This window comes from Oncorhynchus mykiss, chromosome 13 (assembly GCF_057628025.1).
Source record: "Oncorhynchus mykiss isolate SJ-2025 chromosome 13, ASM5762802v1, whole genome shotgun sequence".
NCBI classification, from domain to species: Eukaryota; Metazoa; Chordata; class Actinopteri; order Salmoniformes; family Salmonidae; genus Oncorhynchus; species Oncorhynchus mykiss.
Window position 1 is genome coordinate 30,984,835 of NC_143034.1, and position 20,000 is coordinate 31,004,834.

Genomic DNA, 20,000 nt, shown 5'->3' on the forward strand with positions numbered 1-20,000 from the left:
GACCAGAGCACCTTCTTCCACATGTTTGGTGTGTCTCCCAGGTGGCTTGTGGCAAACTTTAAACAACACTTTTTATGGATATCTTTAAGAAATGGCTTTCTTCTTGCCACTCTTCCATAAAGGCCAGATTTCTGCAATATACGACTGATTGTTGTCCTATGGACAGAGTCTCCCACCTCAGCTGTAGATCTCTGCAGTTCATCCAGAGTGATCATGGGCCTCTTGGCTGCATCTCTGATCAGTCTTCTCCTTGTATGAGCTGAAAGTTTAGAGGGACGGCCAGGTCTTGGTAGATTTGCAGTGGTCTGATACTCCTTCCATTTCAATATTATCGCTTGCACAGTGCTCCTTGGGATGTTTAAAGCTTGGGAAATCTTTTTGTATCCAAATCCGGCTTTAAACTTCTTCACACCAGTATCTCGGACCTGCCTGGTGTGTTCCTTGTTCTTCATGATGCTCTCTGCGCTTTTAACGGACCTCTGAGACTATCACAGTGCAGGTGCATTTATACGGAGACTTGATTACACACAGGTGGATTGTATTTATCATCATTAGTCATTTAGGTCAACATTGGATCATTCAGAGATCCTCACTGAACTTCTGGAGAGAGTTTGCTGCACTGAAAGTAAAGGGGGCTGAATAATTTTGCACGCCCAATTTTTCAGTTTTTGATTTGTTAAAAAAGTTTGAAATATCCAATAAATGTCGTTCCACTTCATGATTGTGTCCCACTTGTTGTTGATTCTTCACAAAAAAATACAGTTTTATATCTTTATGTTTGAAGCCTGAAATGTGGCAAAAGGTCGCAAAGTTCAAGGGGGCCGAATACTTTCGCAAGGCACTGTACATAGGAGTTACCATCAACTTTGGATGTATTTGGTGTGTTGTCTTTGTGAAATAGCTATAGGATAGTTCTGTATCTCTCTGTCCATTTACAGCTCACTGAGCTGTATGGACATTCTGAGACCTCTTCTGAACAAACTCTAATTTACGAGAAAAGTCCAAAAACCAAGTGCCCGGCCAGTGTCGCTGGGGCTGCTGACATTGACAACACCAATGAGGAGGCTTCAGAGGAGTCTCCGAATAACCATGTGGTGGACGTTCAGGCTGAGCCACTGGACCTGGTCAGTGTGGAGAAAGAGGCTGCTGGAGATGGAAATGTCCTCAGCAAGGTGGTGACGCCCAGAGGGTTTCCAAGATCAGCTAACCCCCAAAATCTATGATATGATTGCGGAACTATCAAAGGTAAGGAACAAGAAGCCTGTTTCGTAAATGAAAGGTAAAGTGTCTTTGCAAGTTGGGTGTATCAGAGTTGTCTCAAACTAGACAATATTATAAATAAGCTGCTTTAATCTTTGACTTTGGATGTCTGTGGTATGTTTTGTGAAAAAGGACAGATATCTGTTTTGTTCTTACTCTTTCATTGCTCTGCATTGTCTGCTTAGTCCTATTTCGGATCCACTGAGAGCATTCCTGAGATGTGTAGCAGAGGTCCTGAGGTGTGCAGCAGAGGTCCTGAGGTGACCAGCAGAGGTCCTGAGGTGACCAGCAGAGGACCACGGGTCTGCAGTAGAGGTCCAAACGTGTGTGGTGGAGTGCCTTAAGTGTCAAATGCAGTGGGAGAGGTGTCAAGTGACACAAAGAAGACAGAGGCTACTGGAGACCTTCTGAACACTGGGAATGGACTGAGAAAGGTGGTGCAGCTATCCACCGAGAGCCATCCTGAGGTGTGCAATGGAGAGGCTGAGCTGTGTAGTGGTTCTGAGGTGTGTAGTGGAGTGCCTGGGGGTTGCAGTGGAGTGCCTGGGGGTTGCAGTGGAGGGCCTGGGGGTTGCAGTGGAGGGCCTGGGGGTTGCAGTGGAGGGCCTGGGGGTTGCAGTGGAGTGCCTGGGGGTTGCAGTGGAGTGCCTGAGGTGTCAAACACAGTGGGAGAGGTGTCCAGTGACACAAAGACGACAGAGGCTGCTGAAGACCTTCAGGACACTGAAAATGTCCTCAGCAAGGTGGTGAACCCCAAAGGGCGGCTGAAGCAGGACTGGGAAGATCAGCTGACCAAAGACTTCAATGATATGATTGCAAAACTCCCAAAGGTAAGGAACAAGAGGCCTGTTTTGTAAATGAAAGGTGAATAGTCTTCGTCAGTGGGGTGTAACAGGGCTGTCTCAAACTGGACAATATTATAAATGAGCTACTATAATCTTTGTTTTTCTTACTCTTTCATTACTGCATTGTCTATTTAGTCCTATTTCGGATCCATTGAGAGCCTTCCTGAGGTGTGCAGCAGAGGTCATGAGGCGTCAAACACAGTGGAAGAGGTGTGCAGTGACACAATGAAGATAGAGGCTACTGGAAATCTTCTGAAAACTGGAAAGGGCCTAAGCAAGGTGGTGGTCCTATCCACTGAGAGCCATCCTGAGGTGTGCATTAGAGTGTATCAGGGTTGTCTCAAACTGGATAATATTACAAAGAAGCTACTATAATCTTTGACTTTGAATGTCTGTGGTATGTTTTGTGAAACAGCTAAAGGACAGATGTGTTGTTCTTACTCTTTCACTGCTCTGCATGGTCTGTTTAGTCCTATTTTGGATCCAACGAGAGCCTTCCTGAGGTGTGCAGTGGAGTGCCCAAGGTGTCGAACGCAGTGAAAGAGGTGTGCAGTGGCACAAAGAAGGAGAAGAAAAATGGCGTTCTACGATTCCTCCGACGTGTGTGGAGGTTCTTCACATGCACCAACAGCCTCCCCAAAGAGGAGTGACTGAAGCACACACAACTCCGGGCCACACTTTGCCTCAGCGACTGAATTTCTCCACCATCTCCCCCTTTCCTTCTAACGGCCTATTTTTAATTATAAAAATAAAGGGGATTTGAACCACAACAAAAAAACAGTTTAGGATTTTTTTCCCAAATAACTTTGTAATGTTTGAAATAACATTTTTACTAATTAATTATCCAGACTATTAAGCTGTTTGAGAAGTACTTATTAAGTGCGTATTAATCACAGTATTACTGCATTACACACTAGTAAATATGTACGAAGTCATTTGAGACACTTTCTAAGTTTGTGGTTGAATGGCTCTACTGTGGGCTATTTTCCTCATCAAAACCAAATCAAAACTTTACTTACATAGCACATTTCTTACAGATGATGCATTTCAAAGTGCTTAGCAAATCAAATAAAAAAGGTTAGAAACATAGAAATGAGACCAATTAAAATAGTGAAACGATAACAGTGGACATGAGACTAACGCATTAAAATACATGAAAATAAATAAGATATACACAATGGGCTAAAATAGACAGGACTAAGCAAAAGCATTGCTAAAAAGTAGCTCTTCAAAATGTCTAGAGTTTCTGAGGCCATCAGATCCTCCGGCAGGCTGTTCCAAAGGCCAGGACCACAGTGGCCGAAGGCAGCCTCACCAAACGTTTTGGTTCTCACCTTTGGAACAACTGAAAGACCCATGTCAGAGGTTCTGAGGTACCGACCAGGCACATACAGTATCTTAAAAGCATGTTAGACATGCATTCAGATGCAGGGCCACATAGTGTGTTTAAAATCAATTATAAAACTACAGGCAACCAATGCAGGTTGTCCCGTTCTGACCTCTTTTGTTTTGTCTTTGTTTTAGTATGGTCAGGGTGTGAGTTGGGTGGGTTGTCTTTGTTTGTTTTTCTATGAGTTGGTATTTCTGTGTTTGGCCTGGTATGGTTCTCAATCAGAGGCAGCTGTCAATCGTTGTCCCTGATTGAGAACCATACTTAGGCAGCCTGTTTTCACCCTTGATTTGTGGGTGATTATTTTCCTGTGTCTGTGTGTTCCACACGGAACTGTTTCTGGTTTTGTTATTTCACGTCGTTATTTTGTATTTTTCTGTGTTCTATTAAAAGTATCATGGACACTTACCACGCTGCGCATTGGTCCTCCGATCCTTCCTACTGCTCCTCGTCAGAGGAGGAAGAAGGACTTTAAAATAGGCGTTACAGTATGTTCAATTATATCTCCTGACGACAGTTCAGTTATATTGGTGTAATAGTGCCCTCCAGTGTTTCTGAGTAAAGGTTTAGATACATTATGCTTGTAGTGGTGGGGCTTTGACAAAGCTATTGGAAGTTGTTAGTATGTCTTCTAAGTCAGTTTTAGGTTGCATAAGGAGACAGTTCAAAGAGAATCCACAACTCAAAGGAGAACACTTTGAAAATGGTTCTCTGATCTGGCACTGATCAGAGAGAACTGTAATGTGGAACCCTGTTTTCACCTATCCAGTGGTGTTGGATCAGAATTCTTTGGCTGTCGGTCCAATTCAAACTCACAGTCACAATCTGATGAAACACACATTGACCAGTGTGTCAGATTGGAAGTATTTAACAGGTGCATGTGTCACAACTGTGCAGCATCAACACAGGAAGTGGTTTAGAGTCTATCGAACCTGTTTGTCTGGCAGGAAGTGCTGCTAGTTTAGACGGGAAACTGAGCCCAACAGCCACTGAACACAAACAACCACATGTATGTATATATCTGTGTCAGACGACCTACAGATGGTGATGATGCTCTATTAAATATCATTCAACAAATATTCTACATCTTGTTGTCGTTAATGTATGAACTTCAGGTTTGATCCCAATAGTTGATAGAACTGGTGAATGGGACAGGCCCCAAGATCGAGTTGTGAAATGGATGTCTCAGCTTCCCATTATTATGATAGCATCAGATCATATGTCTCAATCAATGTTTTAAAAAAAAGAGGAAGGTGTGAAGAAATAAGAGCCATCTGTGTAAAGGAAGGTACAGATGCAAACAATTAATATCTAGGCTAGATGAACAAATCAGAACCAAGCATGTATTTGCATTTCATATACAAAGAAAGAGTAGGCAAGTGGGTGGGACATTTGAAGACGTCCCCTTGTTCCTCTCTGGTGCGTTCAAAATCATTGAGTGAACTGACACACTTCCTGTGTGACAACGTCGCAGACTTGACAACGGTTTTATTTACCTAAACCATACACGTGAAGAGGTCCTGAGGATTTTATGAGGAGATTTCACTCCAAGCAGTGGAGGAATCTAACAATACTCTGCTTTTCAGGACAAGGGGCCAGTAAAAGCCATTAAGAACCTGACAGAGGGCGTGGGATGATTTGAGGGAAAGTAAAAAGAGAACTCTTGAATAGGATGTCAAGGGGAAGAAGGGGAGAGGTGAGAGAGCAGCGAGACCAGTCAGAATACTAAAATACATGAAGAAAAAAAACAGAGTTAGTGACACTGTGAAAGGAAGCAACCGTTGAGTGTGAGAGGTTGAGGGCGTGAAGACTCACAGCAAAGGAACTACACACGAAGCAGTCAGACTGATGTTGCCGGATCACGTTTTGGAACATAGAAATCAACAACAACAAAAAGAATCAAGAAAGAAAAACAAGTAATGTCCAGATTATTAGTCACCCTAAGTGATTACATTTTGAGGGGACCTTAAGTAGGGAGGTAAAGACGATTTACTCCATTCTTGAAAACAGTGAGAGGAGCAAGCTAAAAACAAAAGATACTCACAAATACCAAGATGAAAATGGGCACAAACCAGGAGGCTGAATCTGAGCCAGAAGCGAAACAGATTGCAGAGGAGACGGGCCCCACAGAGGAGGAGAAGGAGACACCTGCTGAGCATCCTCAAGACGTCCCTCCTCCTGAGGACATCGACCCTCTCAACACCTACAAGTGGCACACTGGAGCCAAGGCAGCAACCCTCGACGGGACGAGAGGAGATGGTGGAGTCACAGCATCAACAACAATAGAGAAGGTGGAGAAGACCTCCACCACCAGATGGAGTAACAAGATGCAGAACTGGCGGAAAGCCCTGAGCGAGGATCCCGGGGAAAGAGCCTCAACCGTTGGACGAGGAGGGGAGACCCCCAGGCTGGAGAAGAACCCTGCCTCCAGGAAGAACCCCTTCAGAAGGGCCCAGTCTGAGCCTCCAGGGTCGCTGTTCACTACCCAGTCCCCCTCCTCTTCAGCCCAGGCAACATCGGGACCGGGGGCAAGCGCAGAGGCACCGGAACCATCCCTCGCGGACACGCCACAGAAAGGGGGCGGAGGGGCACTGTTCAGGAAGTACATACGCACCGTCTCGCAGAAGCTCAAGAGGCCCCGGCTGCTGGGCAGAAACAGCACCCCGACCCTCCTACAAGGTGAAGGCACAGAATGCACACCATAAGCGGATTGCCTTGTTATCTGAATGCGCACCTAGCGTCACACATGACAGTGCCATGTTCTTTCTTCTGGTTTTTAAGACGTCCTACATCGCTGTATGTCAACCATTTTGAGTACAGTTTTAAATTCTAGGTTTGAATTTGTATAGTTTAGTTAGTCTCTCGATTTCAGTCTAGTTTAGATTTTCCATCATTTTCCTTCAGTGAAATGCTGACATCTGGTGTTGTATACCACGCATTTAGTGTGCGTCTAAGAACCCATGATGAAGGTAGACATGGTTAGAAAGCATTTTACTCGTTAAAGAAGCAAGTTTGCACAAAGCCAAAAGCATTATACTCAACCATACGGTCAGAGACCATTTTGAGTGGGCTTTTCAGACAGTCTATTCGCGTTGGAGACTAGAATAAACCGGAAGATACAGATATGGATGAAAAAAAAGACATGATTTAGGAGAAGTTAATACAGCCATACTTAGACTAGAAAACAAACTGACACAGGATGTGCGAGAGTTGTGGTTGTTATAGATGGGGAGTGAGGAGGGGCGGAGAAGATAGCATCAAAACAACAACTACAAACCAGAAATGGGAGTGGCCATGTGCATGTGTGTCAGATAACAACATCATGCCATAATTACTCCGAATGAAAAACATCCAAGGGTCAGCGTGTGCACTCAATTACCCCACCCCCAGAATGACCATTGCTGGTTTCCTTAGACTATACTGTAATTAGGAAAACTCAATGTCAGGCACAGAAATAGAGTATTGTTAAAAAGAACCGTGTCCAATCACAGAGACATGACTAGGGTCATCAAAATGAGTCAAATTAGTGGCATCTATTGTAGACCATGTCATGCAACTGTAGTTAGTTGTGTCACACAGACAGTTCAAATAAAAAAGGCCAGGATTTCAAGTGACTATTGGAGTGATCTGGTCATTCTGTACTGATCTAGTGTGCTGTCGTCATGGTGTGTGTGTGTATAGATGCGGGTGGGAGCGGGCTTGCAGCTGCGTCCCTAGAGCTAGCCAGGCTGTCATGGGCCCCTCCCCAGGACGTCCCTGTTTGGGACATCAACAACTGTGTCCTGGAGGACGGACAGATCCTCATCACCCCGGAGGAAGAGGTACACGACACAGACCAACAACACTGAAAATGACACAACAACACTTAGCAATGCACTTCCATTATTAAACAACATGGAGTCAATACAACCTTGAAGCGTTGCATTTAACAGTTAGTACTATTGCTGGGAGCACTGCACTCTCAATGGAAACTCACACGGGACTGTATGAAGTTGATAGTCATGGTTTCTCTCTAGGTTACTATGTGAGTGTGCATCTCTTCTACTCCCTCTCTCAGCCAATGATGTGGACCCGGAACCGAGTCAGCAGCTGCCTGTTAAACCTCAGCATGCAGAACCTGGCAGATGTCAACATGGGTCAGTACTACAATGCTGCCTCATGGTCTTAGACAGTAGGAGTGTTTCGTATGAAATGGGGGTTCCTAGAACTGTGCTCAATACCTTGATTTCTCGAATAGCTTTCCCAACGTCAACATCAGAGACACAAAAGAGATACAACAGTGAAGTCCATTTTCTCATCCAAATGGTTGATTCTCAGAAATACAGACAGAGCAAGACTGAGTTCAGGGATGTCTTTGCGAGGACAACATCCATTCGGCAGCATCACAACCACTAGAGAGTCTAGCAGAGTAACGGTAGAGCAGGCACAGAGGAAATAGCTGACGTGATTATGCTTTCGAGTGGCTTTCAAATTGTTTCCTCAAAAATTTGGGGGGTAGATACCATCGCATCTGTGTGTTCCAGAAGACCAGTCAGGGCTGGTTGAGAAGAAGCAGTGTCGGTAGCGTGGCTTCTCTCGTTCATGTTACTTTTATTAGTATTCGATTGTGGACTTAGTCCGGCTATATAATACTAGATACCGATTAGTTCTATGTGATGCCTACATTGGCGAGGCCCATTTGGTGAAGAGAGGAGAACCATGAGAGGTTGAAGCAGTGTTCACTCTTAAGTGTGATTAGGAGAAGCGGGTTGGACAGATCTCTCGCCCTCTCTCAATGATGGGATTTAGACGCTGGATTGCATGTGGAGGCACATTGGGTAAGCAAAGGGTTAGATAGAAGTTTATTTGTACGGTCACAATTGCTATTGATTCAGACAAATATTTCACTTGGTTATGTCTATGACAAGGGGAATATCAACAAAGGTGAATTTTTAATGAACGCTCTGAAGAAAAGTGATGTACTGTATGATGGCTTTAGTTACTACCATAGGTAAATGTATTCTTTTAGCCCAAAAAGTGTCACAATGGGCCTCCCGGGTGGCGCAGTGGTCTAAGGCACTGCATCGCAGCGCTAGCTGTGCCACCAGAGACTCTGGGTTCGAGCTCAGGCTCTGTTGCACCCGGCCGCGACCAGGAGGTCCGTGGGGCGGCGCACAATTGGCCCAGCGTCGTCCGGGTTAGGGAGGGTTTGGCCGGCAGGGATATCCTTGTCTCATCGCGCACTAGCGACTTCTATGGCGGGCCGGGCGCAGTGCACGCTGACCAGGTCCCCAGGTGTACGGTGTTTCCTCCGAAACATTGGTGCGGCTGGCTTCCAGGTTGGATGTGCGTTGTGTCAAGAAGCACTGCGGCTAGGTTGGGTTGTGTTTCGGAGGACGCATGGCTCTCGACCTTCGTCTCTCCCGAGTCCATAAGGGAGTTGCAGCGATGAGGCAAGACTAACTACCAATTGGGGAGAAAAAAGTGGTAATAAAAAAAAAGTGTCTCAAGTGTTGTTTTATTGACGTGGCTGATTTTCTGCCCTGCAGTGGTACTCAGGGTTTTAGTAGTCTCTAAACTAAGTTAATCAATGTCTGAAATGAAGGCTGCACGTGCAAGGTTCCGGCCCTGTCTCGGCCACTAGACAAAAGCAATATCCGGTGTGTGACTGTCAGAACACTTATCAATGGTTGACTCATTCTGACACGGAGCCTAGTCATCCCTCAACCTTCTTACGTTAGACATGTCTTACTGTTGGAGAGACTTAAAGCTAAAGGTGGTTATCAATAGGATTTCAAAGCCAGTGTATTAATGTTCAGTTATACAGTACACGTACTGTTCTAGGTTAGTTATTCAAACTCAGTCTGAATAATCTCCAGCCTTGCAGCATCATCTATGATCATCTATGAGCAGTGAGCAGTTGTTTGTTCGGTCTTCAGAGGAAATGCAGAGAGGGGGAAATTACTACACTTCCCCTGGTGGTTTCAGAGGACTGCAATTTCGTTTGGGGAGATTAGAATAACCACTGGTTGTCTCTCCACAATGGTTTCCAAATGAACAGGGAAATGTACACACATACATATGTAAGACGTGAGTGATATGTAACAAGATACACAGTAGGTCTCCAGATGAAGCAACAATAACAGAGACAACCCACAATGCCCACTTCCCGCCCGAGACGCTCTGATAAAAGGTTGCCATTTTTTTCAAAGGGAGGGGAGGGATCACGCCAAGCCAAAACTGTGTTTACATGTTTACATGCTAACTATGTGTATCTCCTGGACCTGCAGAATGCAGCCCTGACCACATGGCCCCCACTGGAGGCCCCAGACTGAAGGGCCAAGATGGAGGAGTGAGGGTGAGCACTGCATACTCCACAGATAAAACACTGTTATTACATGATTCATAACAGCTCTGGATTTCCTGAGGATTCTGTATGACTCAGGGCCTGCTAATCAGTATGCCCCTGGGGATGAATTGAACTTCATCAACCCATCTCTCCCTGCTCCCTCTTTAATTGTCTTCTTCCTGCCCTCTGTCTCAAGGGGCTGATCAAGCGGCGTTTCTATGGTGGAGCCATGCGAAAGAGCAATACCCAGTTAAACACCGTTGGGTTGAACAAAGGGAGCAGGTATGTGGTCAGTCTCATAGTGCTCTTGGTGTGCAAGGCAGGCTGTTCCTCCTTGACTCCTCTCGTCTCCTCCTCCCTGTCTGTTCAGCAGGCTCCATGGCTCACGGGAGTCCGTGTCCATCCCAGTCAGCGCTGCAGGAAACCTGGATCTGAGCGCAGACACCAGTACGGTCATCAGGCCTGTACACAGCTCCATCCTAGGGGAGAAGTACTGCTTTGAGGTAGAGCTGACCTTTGACCTGTAACACCTGCATTGCTTGCTGTTTGGGGTTTTAGGCTGGGATTCTGTACAGCATTTTGTGACATCAGCTGATGTAAGAAGGGCTTTATGAATACATTTTATTGAAATTTGATTGAACTTCTATATTCGTCCCATGTCTTAAAAGTGATTTGACCAGGTTCATGTTAAATACTGCCCAACAACATATTTTCTTCACTCTGTCCTGTCATGTATTGACTGCTGGCAATTTCCGCCTTCATATTGATGTCCTAGGTGATAAACTCAGAGAACAACCACTGTTTTGGGTGCACCTCAGCTGCTGAGCGGGACCGCTGGATAGAGGACCTGAGACGGGCTGCTCAGCCAAATAAGGTAAAGAAACTATTTAAAAATATTCATCTTCTATACCGATTAAAGGAGAAGTTTGCTTTGGTTGTAAATTTATTTTTACATTTTATTTATGTAAATGGTATGTTACAGAAGGGTCCAGACACCTTTGTTACTGCACTTGTCTTTGAGAAACATATCCCAAACAGCAAATCATTTGCTCATCCTTGTAGTATATTATGGGGGCTCCAAAAACGGCTCCAAAAACACCCAAATACGTCCCTTTAGGAACAGCAAATCTCCCAGTGTAGTGATGCAGGTCTTTAAATGTTGTACACATGAAATTGTCACTCCAAAGTTGATCCGCAACGTTATATTCCCTTTTGTGTGACTCAAGTGGTTTCCCCGATCCAGCTGTTCCATTCTTCATGTAGCCTGCTTCTACAGGTAACTGCCAACACAAATGGTCTTAATAGGGCGTTGGGCCACCACGAGCCGCCAGAACAGCTTCAATGCGCCTTGGCATAGATTCTACAAGTGTCTGGAACATGCTTTCAATATACAGTACTTTGTGTCCCTCATAAGTGTCTTGTATTTCATTTTGGCAGTTACTTATAGAATGAAGAGGAACCACTGGAGTCACAAAATTGAATATTACAAAATAAATTGATATTTTTGTACAAAAGAAAACGTATCCTTTAATGTATGCCACATTGCCATGATTTCCTAGGAATCCATATTGTGTACTCACTGATTGATGTTCTAACATGTTCCGTCTCCGTTAGGACAACTGTGAGCGGACAGAGAACTCCCTCAGTCTGTGGGTGAACGAGGCCAAGGACTTGCTCCCCAAGAGGCGATACTACTGCGAGCTGCACCTGGACGGCACCCTGTTCGCCCGAACCAGCAGCCGAGCCGTGGGCAAGTCTTCCCATCACTCCAGCTTGGTTGGTGATGGATCCTCTGGTGGGGTGCTCGGGGGCAGCGGCGGGGGGGTCGGAGGCTGCCAGCTGTTCTGGGGAGAGTTTTTTGAGCTGGACAACTTGCCGTCGGTCTCCCAGATCACCCTGCACCTCTTCCGCGATGAGGAGCCCAAGAAGAAGCGTCACTCCCGGGATGAGTCCACCCTGCATCCCCTTGGCAGTGTGGCCATATCCCTGGCCGACATCCGTGGAAGGGCCTTCCAGGAGAAGTGGCACCCGATTATTCCCTACAAGGCGTCTGGTGCCGGAGGGACGAAGGAGCAACTGGGGCCCCAAGCGTCGCTCCGTGTCAAGGCCCGCTTTCAAAACCTGCAGGTGCTGCCCATCGAGAGGTATAAGGAGTTTGCAGAGTTTGTGACAGTGGACTATGTGGGCATGTGCAGGAACCTGCAGCCACTGCTGTCAGTCAGGAAGAAGGAGGAACTAGCCGGGGCACTGGTCCACGTCTTGCAAAGCATTGGCAAGGCCAAGGTAAGCAAAACAAAGGGGTGACCGCTGCTTCATGATAAGCATTTAAAGTAGACCTTTACAATAGTCAGCTAGTCATAACTTGCTAAAAGCGCTTATTCTGTGTGTTTATGTTCCAGGAGTTCCTTATCGAGTTGGGTAGTGCAGAGGTGGAGCGCCTTGGGGAGAAAGAGGCGTTGATCTTCAGGGAGAACACGCTGGCCACCAAGGCCATTGATGAGTACATGAAGCTGGTGGGCCAGAAGTACCTCATCGACACCCTGGGTAAGGAATATCTGTGGAAATACAATGTTTCGCCCTGGGTAACAGTGGATCTGTTTTAACACTTTTTGTAGACCTTCCTCTAAGAAACTGTTATGGAAAACTGTGCCATTGGTCTTCTTACAGGGGACTTCATCACTCGACTGTATGCCTCAGTAGAGAGCTGTGAAGTGGACCCTCTCAAATGCCCCGCCTCTGAGCTGTCAAACAACCAGCGGCACCTGAAGGAGAGCTGTGAGGAGGCAGTGCAGAAAATCACTGAGATGCACGGGTGAGGGACAAAGAGACCTGATGGGAAACAATGTATAAAGATAGGAAATGGGGATAGCAGTCTTAGCCAGAAGAATGCTATCAAATGAATGCCGATTCATATTCACTCACAGGAAATACTAGGCTGCATTGACCACTCTCGCCACCGTTTCTCTCACAGGTCTTTCCCTGAAGAGCTGAACAGGATCTTCTCCAGCTGGGTGGAGCTGTGCGAGGAGCAGAGACGACCTGAAATTGGCCAGCGCCTCATATCTGCCTCGCTTTTCCTCCGTTTTCTGTGTCCCGCCATCCTCAGCCCCTCCCTGTTTGGTCTGACACAGCCCTACCCGGAGCCGGCCACCCTGCGCACCCTCACCTTCACCGCCAAGGTCATCCAGAACCTGGCCAACTTCACCTTGTGAGTGTGTGGGGCTTCATCTCTGTCTGCACCCCATCATCATTCATCCATGGATCCATGGATACCAACCTTAGAGATGAGCTACTAGATACATTACATAATATACCCGCAAAACATCTGACACAATGATGGAAATAATACACTTGACGCTCATTTAAAAAATGTTAACCATGTGGTCCAAGTCAATCATTTATTTTACCATTTTTATTTCACCTTTATTTAACCAGGTAAGCTAGTTGAGAACAAGTTCTCATTTACAACTCCGACCTGGCCAAGATAAAGCAAAGCAGTGCGACAAACAACACAGAATTACATGGAATAAACAAGCATACAGTCAATAACACAATAGAAAAAAACCAAGTCTATATACAGTGTGTGCAAATGGCATGAGGAGGTAACAGTAGGCCACAGTAGCAAAGTAAGTACAATTTAGCAGATTAACACTGGAGTGATAGATGCGCAGATGATGGTGTGTAAGTAGTGATACTGGTGTGCAAAAGCGCAGCAAAGTAAATAAAAACAATATGGGGATGAGGTAGGTAGATTGGGTGGGTGGGTGGGCTATTTACAGATGGACTATGTACAGCTGCAGCGATCGGTTAGCTGCTCAGATAGCTGATGTTTAAAGTTAGTGAGGGAAATGTAAGTCTCTAGCTTCAGCGATTTTTGCAATTCGTTTAAGTCACTGGCAGCAGAGAACTGGAAGAAAAGGCGGCCAAAGAGGTGTTGGCTTTGGGAATGACCAGTGAGATTTACCTGCTGGAGTGCGTGCTACGGGTGGGTGTTGTTATCGTGACCAGTGAGCTGAGATAAGGCGGAGCTTTACCTAGCAGAGACTTATAGATAACTTGGAGTCAGTGGGTCTGGCGACGAATATGTAGCGAGGGCCAGCCGACTAGAGCGTACAGGTCACAGTGGTGGGTGGTATAAGGCGCATTGGTAACAAAACGGATGGCACTGTGATAGACTACATCCGATTTGCTGAGTAGAGTATTGGAAGCTATTTTGTAGATGACATGGCCGAAGTCAAGGATCAGTAGGATAGTCAGTTTTACTAGGGTAAGTTTGGCGGCGTGAGTGGAGGCTTTGTTGCGAAATAGAAAGACGATTCTAGATTTGATTTTAGATTGGAGATGTGAGTCTGGAAGGAGAGTTTGCAGTCTAGCCAGACACCTAGGTATTTATAGTTGTCCACGTATTCTAGGTCAGAACCGTCCAGAGTAGTGATGCTAGTCGGGCGGGAAGGGTGCGGGCAGCGAACGGTTGAAAAGCATGCATTTGGTTTTGCTAGCATTTAAGAGCAGTTGGAGGCCGCAGAAGGAGTGTTGTATGGCATTGAAGCTCGTTGGGAGGTTAGTTAACACCGTGTCCAAAGAAGGGCCAGATGTATACAGAATGGTGTCGTCTGCGTAGAGGTGGATCAGGGAATCACTCGCAGCAAGAGCGACATCGTTGATATATACAGAGGAAAGAGTCGGTCCGAGAACACTGAACTCTGTCTGCGAAGTAGTTGGTGAACCAGGCGAGGCAGTCATTTGAGAAACCAAGGCTATTGAGTCTGCCGATAAGAATAAACATCTTCTTTCCCAAACCAGTCGTTCCCTCCTCCAACACTAACCCATTCCCCATGGTCTTCCATTAACAGGTTTGGGGAGAAGGAGGAGTACATGCTGTTCATGAATGACTTCCTGCAGCAGCACTGGGAGAGGATGAGGTGCTTCCTTCAGACAGTGTCCAGCCCAGACATAGAGATTCCAATGACATCCTTCGATGGCTATGTTGACTTGCCTCTGCGTCTGGCTGTCCTACATAGCCTGCTGGTCGACATAATTTCCCCAATGAAGCAGGTAGGCATAAATCAACTGAATCAAAGGCAAAGGTTATGCTATGACATTATTGTACTCCTGCTACCAGTCACTTTTCAGCCCTGTTTACATGTATATCCGCCTATCGCGCCTACACTGACACTCTTGCTGTAACGAAGACGCAGGGAGTTAGGAAACAAGTGCAGTGTGAGTTTAATGATAACAAAACATGGAACAAGAAGCATCTAACAAGGAAATAGAAACAATACTACCTGAAAGACTGACAGAAAGAGTGCTAGATAAATGGTAAGTAATCGAGGTAGTAATGAAGTCCAGGTGTGACTGACAACGCTGGCCAGGGGGACGGCCACAAGGGCGAGGAGCGGGCTCGTCCGGAAGGTGAGACTGTACTCCGCAGAGGTACCTTGCAGGAGTTGGAGTAGTTGCCCTCCGGTAGATGGTCGAAGACCGCCCTGAACAGAGCCATGAACCCCTCATAGGAACCCAGCTCATCCTCTCCTCTCTCCCAGACGGCCATAGCCCACTCCAACACCCGCCCAGTCAGCAGAGAAATGACCGTGAAACTTTGGACCTCTCAGTGGTGGGGGCTCTCGTCTGATGAGCGAAATAGAGGGAGCACTGGAGTAGGAAGCCATGGCAAAGGGATGGCATCCCGTCTTATTTGTCCAGGAGGGACATTTGGGCATCGCTGACCTGGGCAGACTGCTGGGTAGGCTGGGAGACTGGCTTGCCGGGATGAATCATGGTAGAAGGCCCTCCGTTATTTGAAAGTGAATCCTCTCGGGTGGTGTTGAGGTGGTGGAGGACCTCATCCATAGTTGCACCCAGTTGCGCCAGCTGATCGTGGTGTTGACGGAGTACAAAACAAGAGAAAAGAAGTGTCTAACAAGGAAACATGAACAATACTACTTGATGACTGACATAAAGAGTGCTAGATAAATGGTAAGTAATCAAGGTAGTAATGAAGGTGTGCGTAATGATGGGCAGCCAGGGCCGGTGGTTAGTAAACCAGCAATGTCGAGCACGGAACGGGGGAGAGGGAGTACACCTGACACTTGCATGCACACACACACGCGCACACCCACCCACCCACCCAACCACCCACCTCCACTTATGCTGCTGCCACTGTTTACTATTATTATTTATCCTGCTACCAGTCACTTTCTCATAATCCCTGCCTACATGTTCATATCTACCTCAAATACTGCAGTTGTACTATAGTTTCTACCAGCATGTCACGTGTGCCACCAGAGGAAGAAAAAAAAATACTTGAGACCATTTTTACTCCACACACAGAGACGCGTACAAAGCTGATTATATCCTCCTGATTCCTGCTTAAAAGCAAGAACTCAAGCAGAAAGTATCCGTGACTCGCTCAATACAGAAGTGGTCAGATGACACGGATGCTAAGCTACAGGACTGTTTTGCAAGCACAGACTGGACATGTTTCAGGAGTGGGTACTTAGTCCCCTCATGTACTCCCTGTTCACCCACGACTGCGTGGGCACACACACACACACACACACACACACACTTGACTCCAACAAGACAACGGTGGTAGGCCTGATCTCCGAAAACAATGAGACAGCCTATAGGGAGGAGGTTAGAGACCTGGCTGTGTGGACAACAACCTCTCCCTCAACGTGATCAAGACAAAGGAGCTGATCGTGGACTACAGGAAAAGGCGGGCCAAGAACAACCCCATTCACACCGACGGGGCTGTAGTGGAGCAGGTTGTGAGCTTCAAGTTCCTTGGAGTCTACATCTAACAACCTATCATGGTCCAAGCACACCGAGACAGTCGTGAAGAGGGCATGACAAAACCTATTCCCCCTCAGGAGACTGAAAAGATTTGGCATGGGTCCTCAGATCCTCAAAAAGTTCTACAGCTGCACCATCGAGAGCATCACCGCTTGGTATGGCAACTTATCGGCAACCGTCAGCAAGGCGCTACATAGGGTAGAGCGTACAGCCCAGTGCATCACTGGGGCCAATCTTCCTGCCATCCAGGACCTCTATACCATGCGGGGTCAGAGGAATGCCCTAAAAATGGTCAAAGACTCCAGCCACCCAAGTCATAGACTGTGCTCTCTGCTACTGTAAGGCAACTCTAGGTCTAAAAGGTTCCTAAACAGCTTCTATCCCCAAGCCATAAGACTGCTAAACAGTTCAATCCAATAGCTACTCTGACTATTTGCATTGACCCCATTTTATACGCTGCTGCTACGCCCAGTTTATTATCTATTTACATGTACATTAACTACATCACATTGACTCTGTACCGGTACCCCCTGGATAAAGCCTTGTTATTGTTATTTTATTGTGTTACTTTTTATTTTTATTATTTTTGTAGCAAATATTTCCTAACTTACTTGAAAAAAAACTGTATTGTTAAGGGCTTGTAAGTAAGCATTTCACGTTAAGGTCTACACGTGTTGTATTTGGCACATGTGACAAATACTGTTTGATTTGATATTGAATACTGCAGTGTTGGGTAGTGCTTGGAAATTAGGCATTTCGCTGTGTGTGACAAATGTGGCAAATCAAACTTTAAACGAAGCTGAAACCTCCCATGGTAAGGTTTAGTGGTAGCTAACATGCTGTTCATATCTCTTCCTCAGGACACCATAGACAAATTGCACCCTCTGCCTTCAATCCTGAACCAGATTACAGAATCTCTGGGCCCAGATGCTCTACGGATTACTGTTAGCAGGTGAGGTTGGCGAGTGCACTTCAGCATGTGCACCCTATGTGTATTGCACATAAGCACTTTTGTAGACCTACTTGTGTGCGTACATAGTTTCAATCTTTTTTACGTCTCGCTTCATTGTCGCAATTTTTCTTTTTCACAACAGCAACATTGGTCATTCCAAGCCGACCTACGTGCCCCCTAAAGACGTGGGCAAGTACAGCCCTCTGCACAACTCCCTGCAGCAGCTGCCTATGGATGTGAAGGGCAGCCAGCGGAAAGAAAGTTTCCAGGGGGTCAAGCGAGACAGGATGAGTGCCAGAGAGAGGAAGCCAGTATCCAGGACCCAGAGTGCTCCGCACAGACGGCAGATGGACCCCAAACAGCAACTGAGGAGACAGAGCAGCACTGAAAATCTGCCGCCGGAGGACCAAGAGTCAGAGCAGGAAGCCAACCCTCCACTTGACATTTCATCACCACAGAACGTGAGTTTGGAAATCTTGGTCATGTGGTTTCAATTGTCAACATTCAATCTTATGTTGACATTATCCTCATGAAGTACATGGTTCATAGTCATAACCTTGCATTGCCATGTGGTTGTTCTGCTGAGAGTCGATGGGTGGGAGGAGTGATTGAATCTCACGAAAGCATCCCCTCTTCTTGTGTCAGAGTGTCGGCGTAAAGGCTCCTCCTGCTCCAGTGCCTTGGATCAAAGTGTCCCAGAGCAAGGAGACATGCGAGAGGAAGGTAGAGAATGAAGAGATCAACCTACTGGACAGGGTGGGTTCATCTTCATATTATTTATCATCCAGTAACGCTGGCTCCTTCCTCTTTCGCATTGATTACGTCAGCTCATCAAAGAAATACAGCAATGATGAAACTGCTTGATCACCATGATGTTGATTTGTGATTTAACCAGCATGCACAGGAGCTGTCGGAGCTCCGCCTGGGGCTGGAGCAGGTGACAGAGAGTGAGTTGGAGATGGCCAAGCGGCTGGAGGACTTCATTGTCCAAAGTCAAGATCAGAATGCAGTCTTGTTGGCTGAGGTTAACGAACTGCGCAATCATCTGGCTGTCCGTGAGGAACAGCTCGCTAGCGCCACTTTCAGGTGAGACAGTGGAGTAAAAGGGACAGATCGAAATGTCATGAAATTACATTCACAACCTTTCAAATGAATGAGTTTATTTGGTTTGAAGCTGAACTAAAATGCAATTGTTAATCGGCGTCATAGGCTGGGGGTTATCGAGGAGGAGAGGGAGGAGGATGAGAGGAAGCTGAACGTCGCCGTGGCAGCAGCTGAGCGAATGAACGTGCTGGTAAGACTGGAGACATCTACCACAATCATTAAGATAAAGATGAGTTATGACGAGTGTTTAGGCTACATATTAATTTTCAATTCCTCTTACTTGCCCACGTCTTTAGGGGGCACGTAGGTCGGCTTGGAATGACCAATGTTGCTGTTGTGAAAAAGAAAAATTGCGACAATGAAGCGAGACGTAACATGACTTGAAAAGCAAAACTAAATGGAGCCGTTTGTTGCTGTGTGTTCTCAGGAGGAGCAGTTTGCAGATCTGCTGAAGGACAGGCACCAGCTCAGTGGAGACTACACCGGTGACCAGAGCAACACACAGTACCCTGGGATCGGGGCCAATCATGTCAACAGCATCTGAAGTCAGGCTGGCAGCACAGAGTTGTAATATAGACATATGCCTAGTTTAGTCCCCATAGCTTTCACGTTCTTCCAAATACAACCCCCCCAGAATGATGTTGTTTTGCCTGATGGGTGGCTTACTTTCAGAAATTCAGATACTGTATGATGCTTTTCTCATGATAAAACTGAGTAAATGTATGCATGAATCTTATCCTGTGTCCAATTGAAAAAACAGAAATGAACTAAAAAGTCACAGGTATGCTAAACCTGTTTAACATTGCACTTACTGTGCACACTGCACTTGAAATATCTGTGGAACATTAGTTGATTTGACAGGAACAGACTGATCGAATTTGAGTGTAGTAACCTCAACATCAATGATAGCCTACGGCAAGAACAATTTCCCTCTCTGCAGTTTAACAAAATGAATGTAAGGATACCACACCTTGATATGTAATTAAATACATCGTTGTCCTCTTTTGATTCACCACTTCTTAGAATGTTGTCCATTTTCCAACCATTTTGAATGCAGATATACCATTTCTGTGAACTTAATTAAATAAAAACTTGAATAAAACAATGTACCGTTCAGCGTTTATGTGAACTTGTGTTGTGTGTGACTATGTGGTCTACTTGGTAAGAATGACTGAATTACTATTGCTAAATAACAAAATAAACTGATATGAATGTCCATGAGTCAGAGAATAGTTGAATTGGTTTATTGGAGAGTATGTGCAGTTATTCTCCGTATACCCACTTTTTTTTATGGGCATTGTGTATACTCACTTCTTAATCCCCACT

General features: G+C 46.0%; 1 protein-coding gene across 4 annotated transcripts; it reads left to right on the plus strand.

Annotated features, from left to right (window-relative positions):
* The first annotated feature begins 3,651 nt into the window (after positions 1-3,651).
* On the plus strand, positions 3,652-19,776 carry LOC110485964 (ras GTPase-activating protein nGAP). Of its 4 annotated transcripts, none has more exons than XM_021557229.3 (18): positions 3,652-6,174; positions 7,177-7,316; positions 7,553-7,631; positions 9,765-9,832; positions 10,020-10,105; positions 10,194-10,326; positions 10,599-10,697; positions 11,438-12,106; positions 12,223-12,367; positions 12,491-12,635; positions 12,795-13,031; positions 14,677-14,878; positions 17,479-17,570; positions 17,713-18,031; positions 18,216-18,326; positions 18,466-18,656; positions 18,780-18,864; positions 19,102-19,776. In XM_021557229.3, the coding sequence occupies exons 1-18, from the start codon at positions 5,550-5,552 to the stop codon at positions 19,216-19,218; spliced, it is 3,543 nt and encodes a 1,180-aa protein (XP_021412904.3). In that variant the 5' UTR covers positions 3,652-5,549; the 3' UTR covers positions 19,219-19,776. The 4 variants fall into 4 exon arrangements, with proteins under 4 accessions (XP_021412904.3, XP_021412905.3, XP_021412906.3 ...); XM_021557230.3 differs by having other exon boundaries at positions 10,197-10,326; XM_021557231.3 differs by lacking the exons at positions 3,652-6,174; positions 7,177-7,316; positions 7,553-7,631 and adding an exon at positions 7,889-8,312.
* The last annotated feature ends 224 nt before the right edge of the window (positions 19,777-20,000 follow it).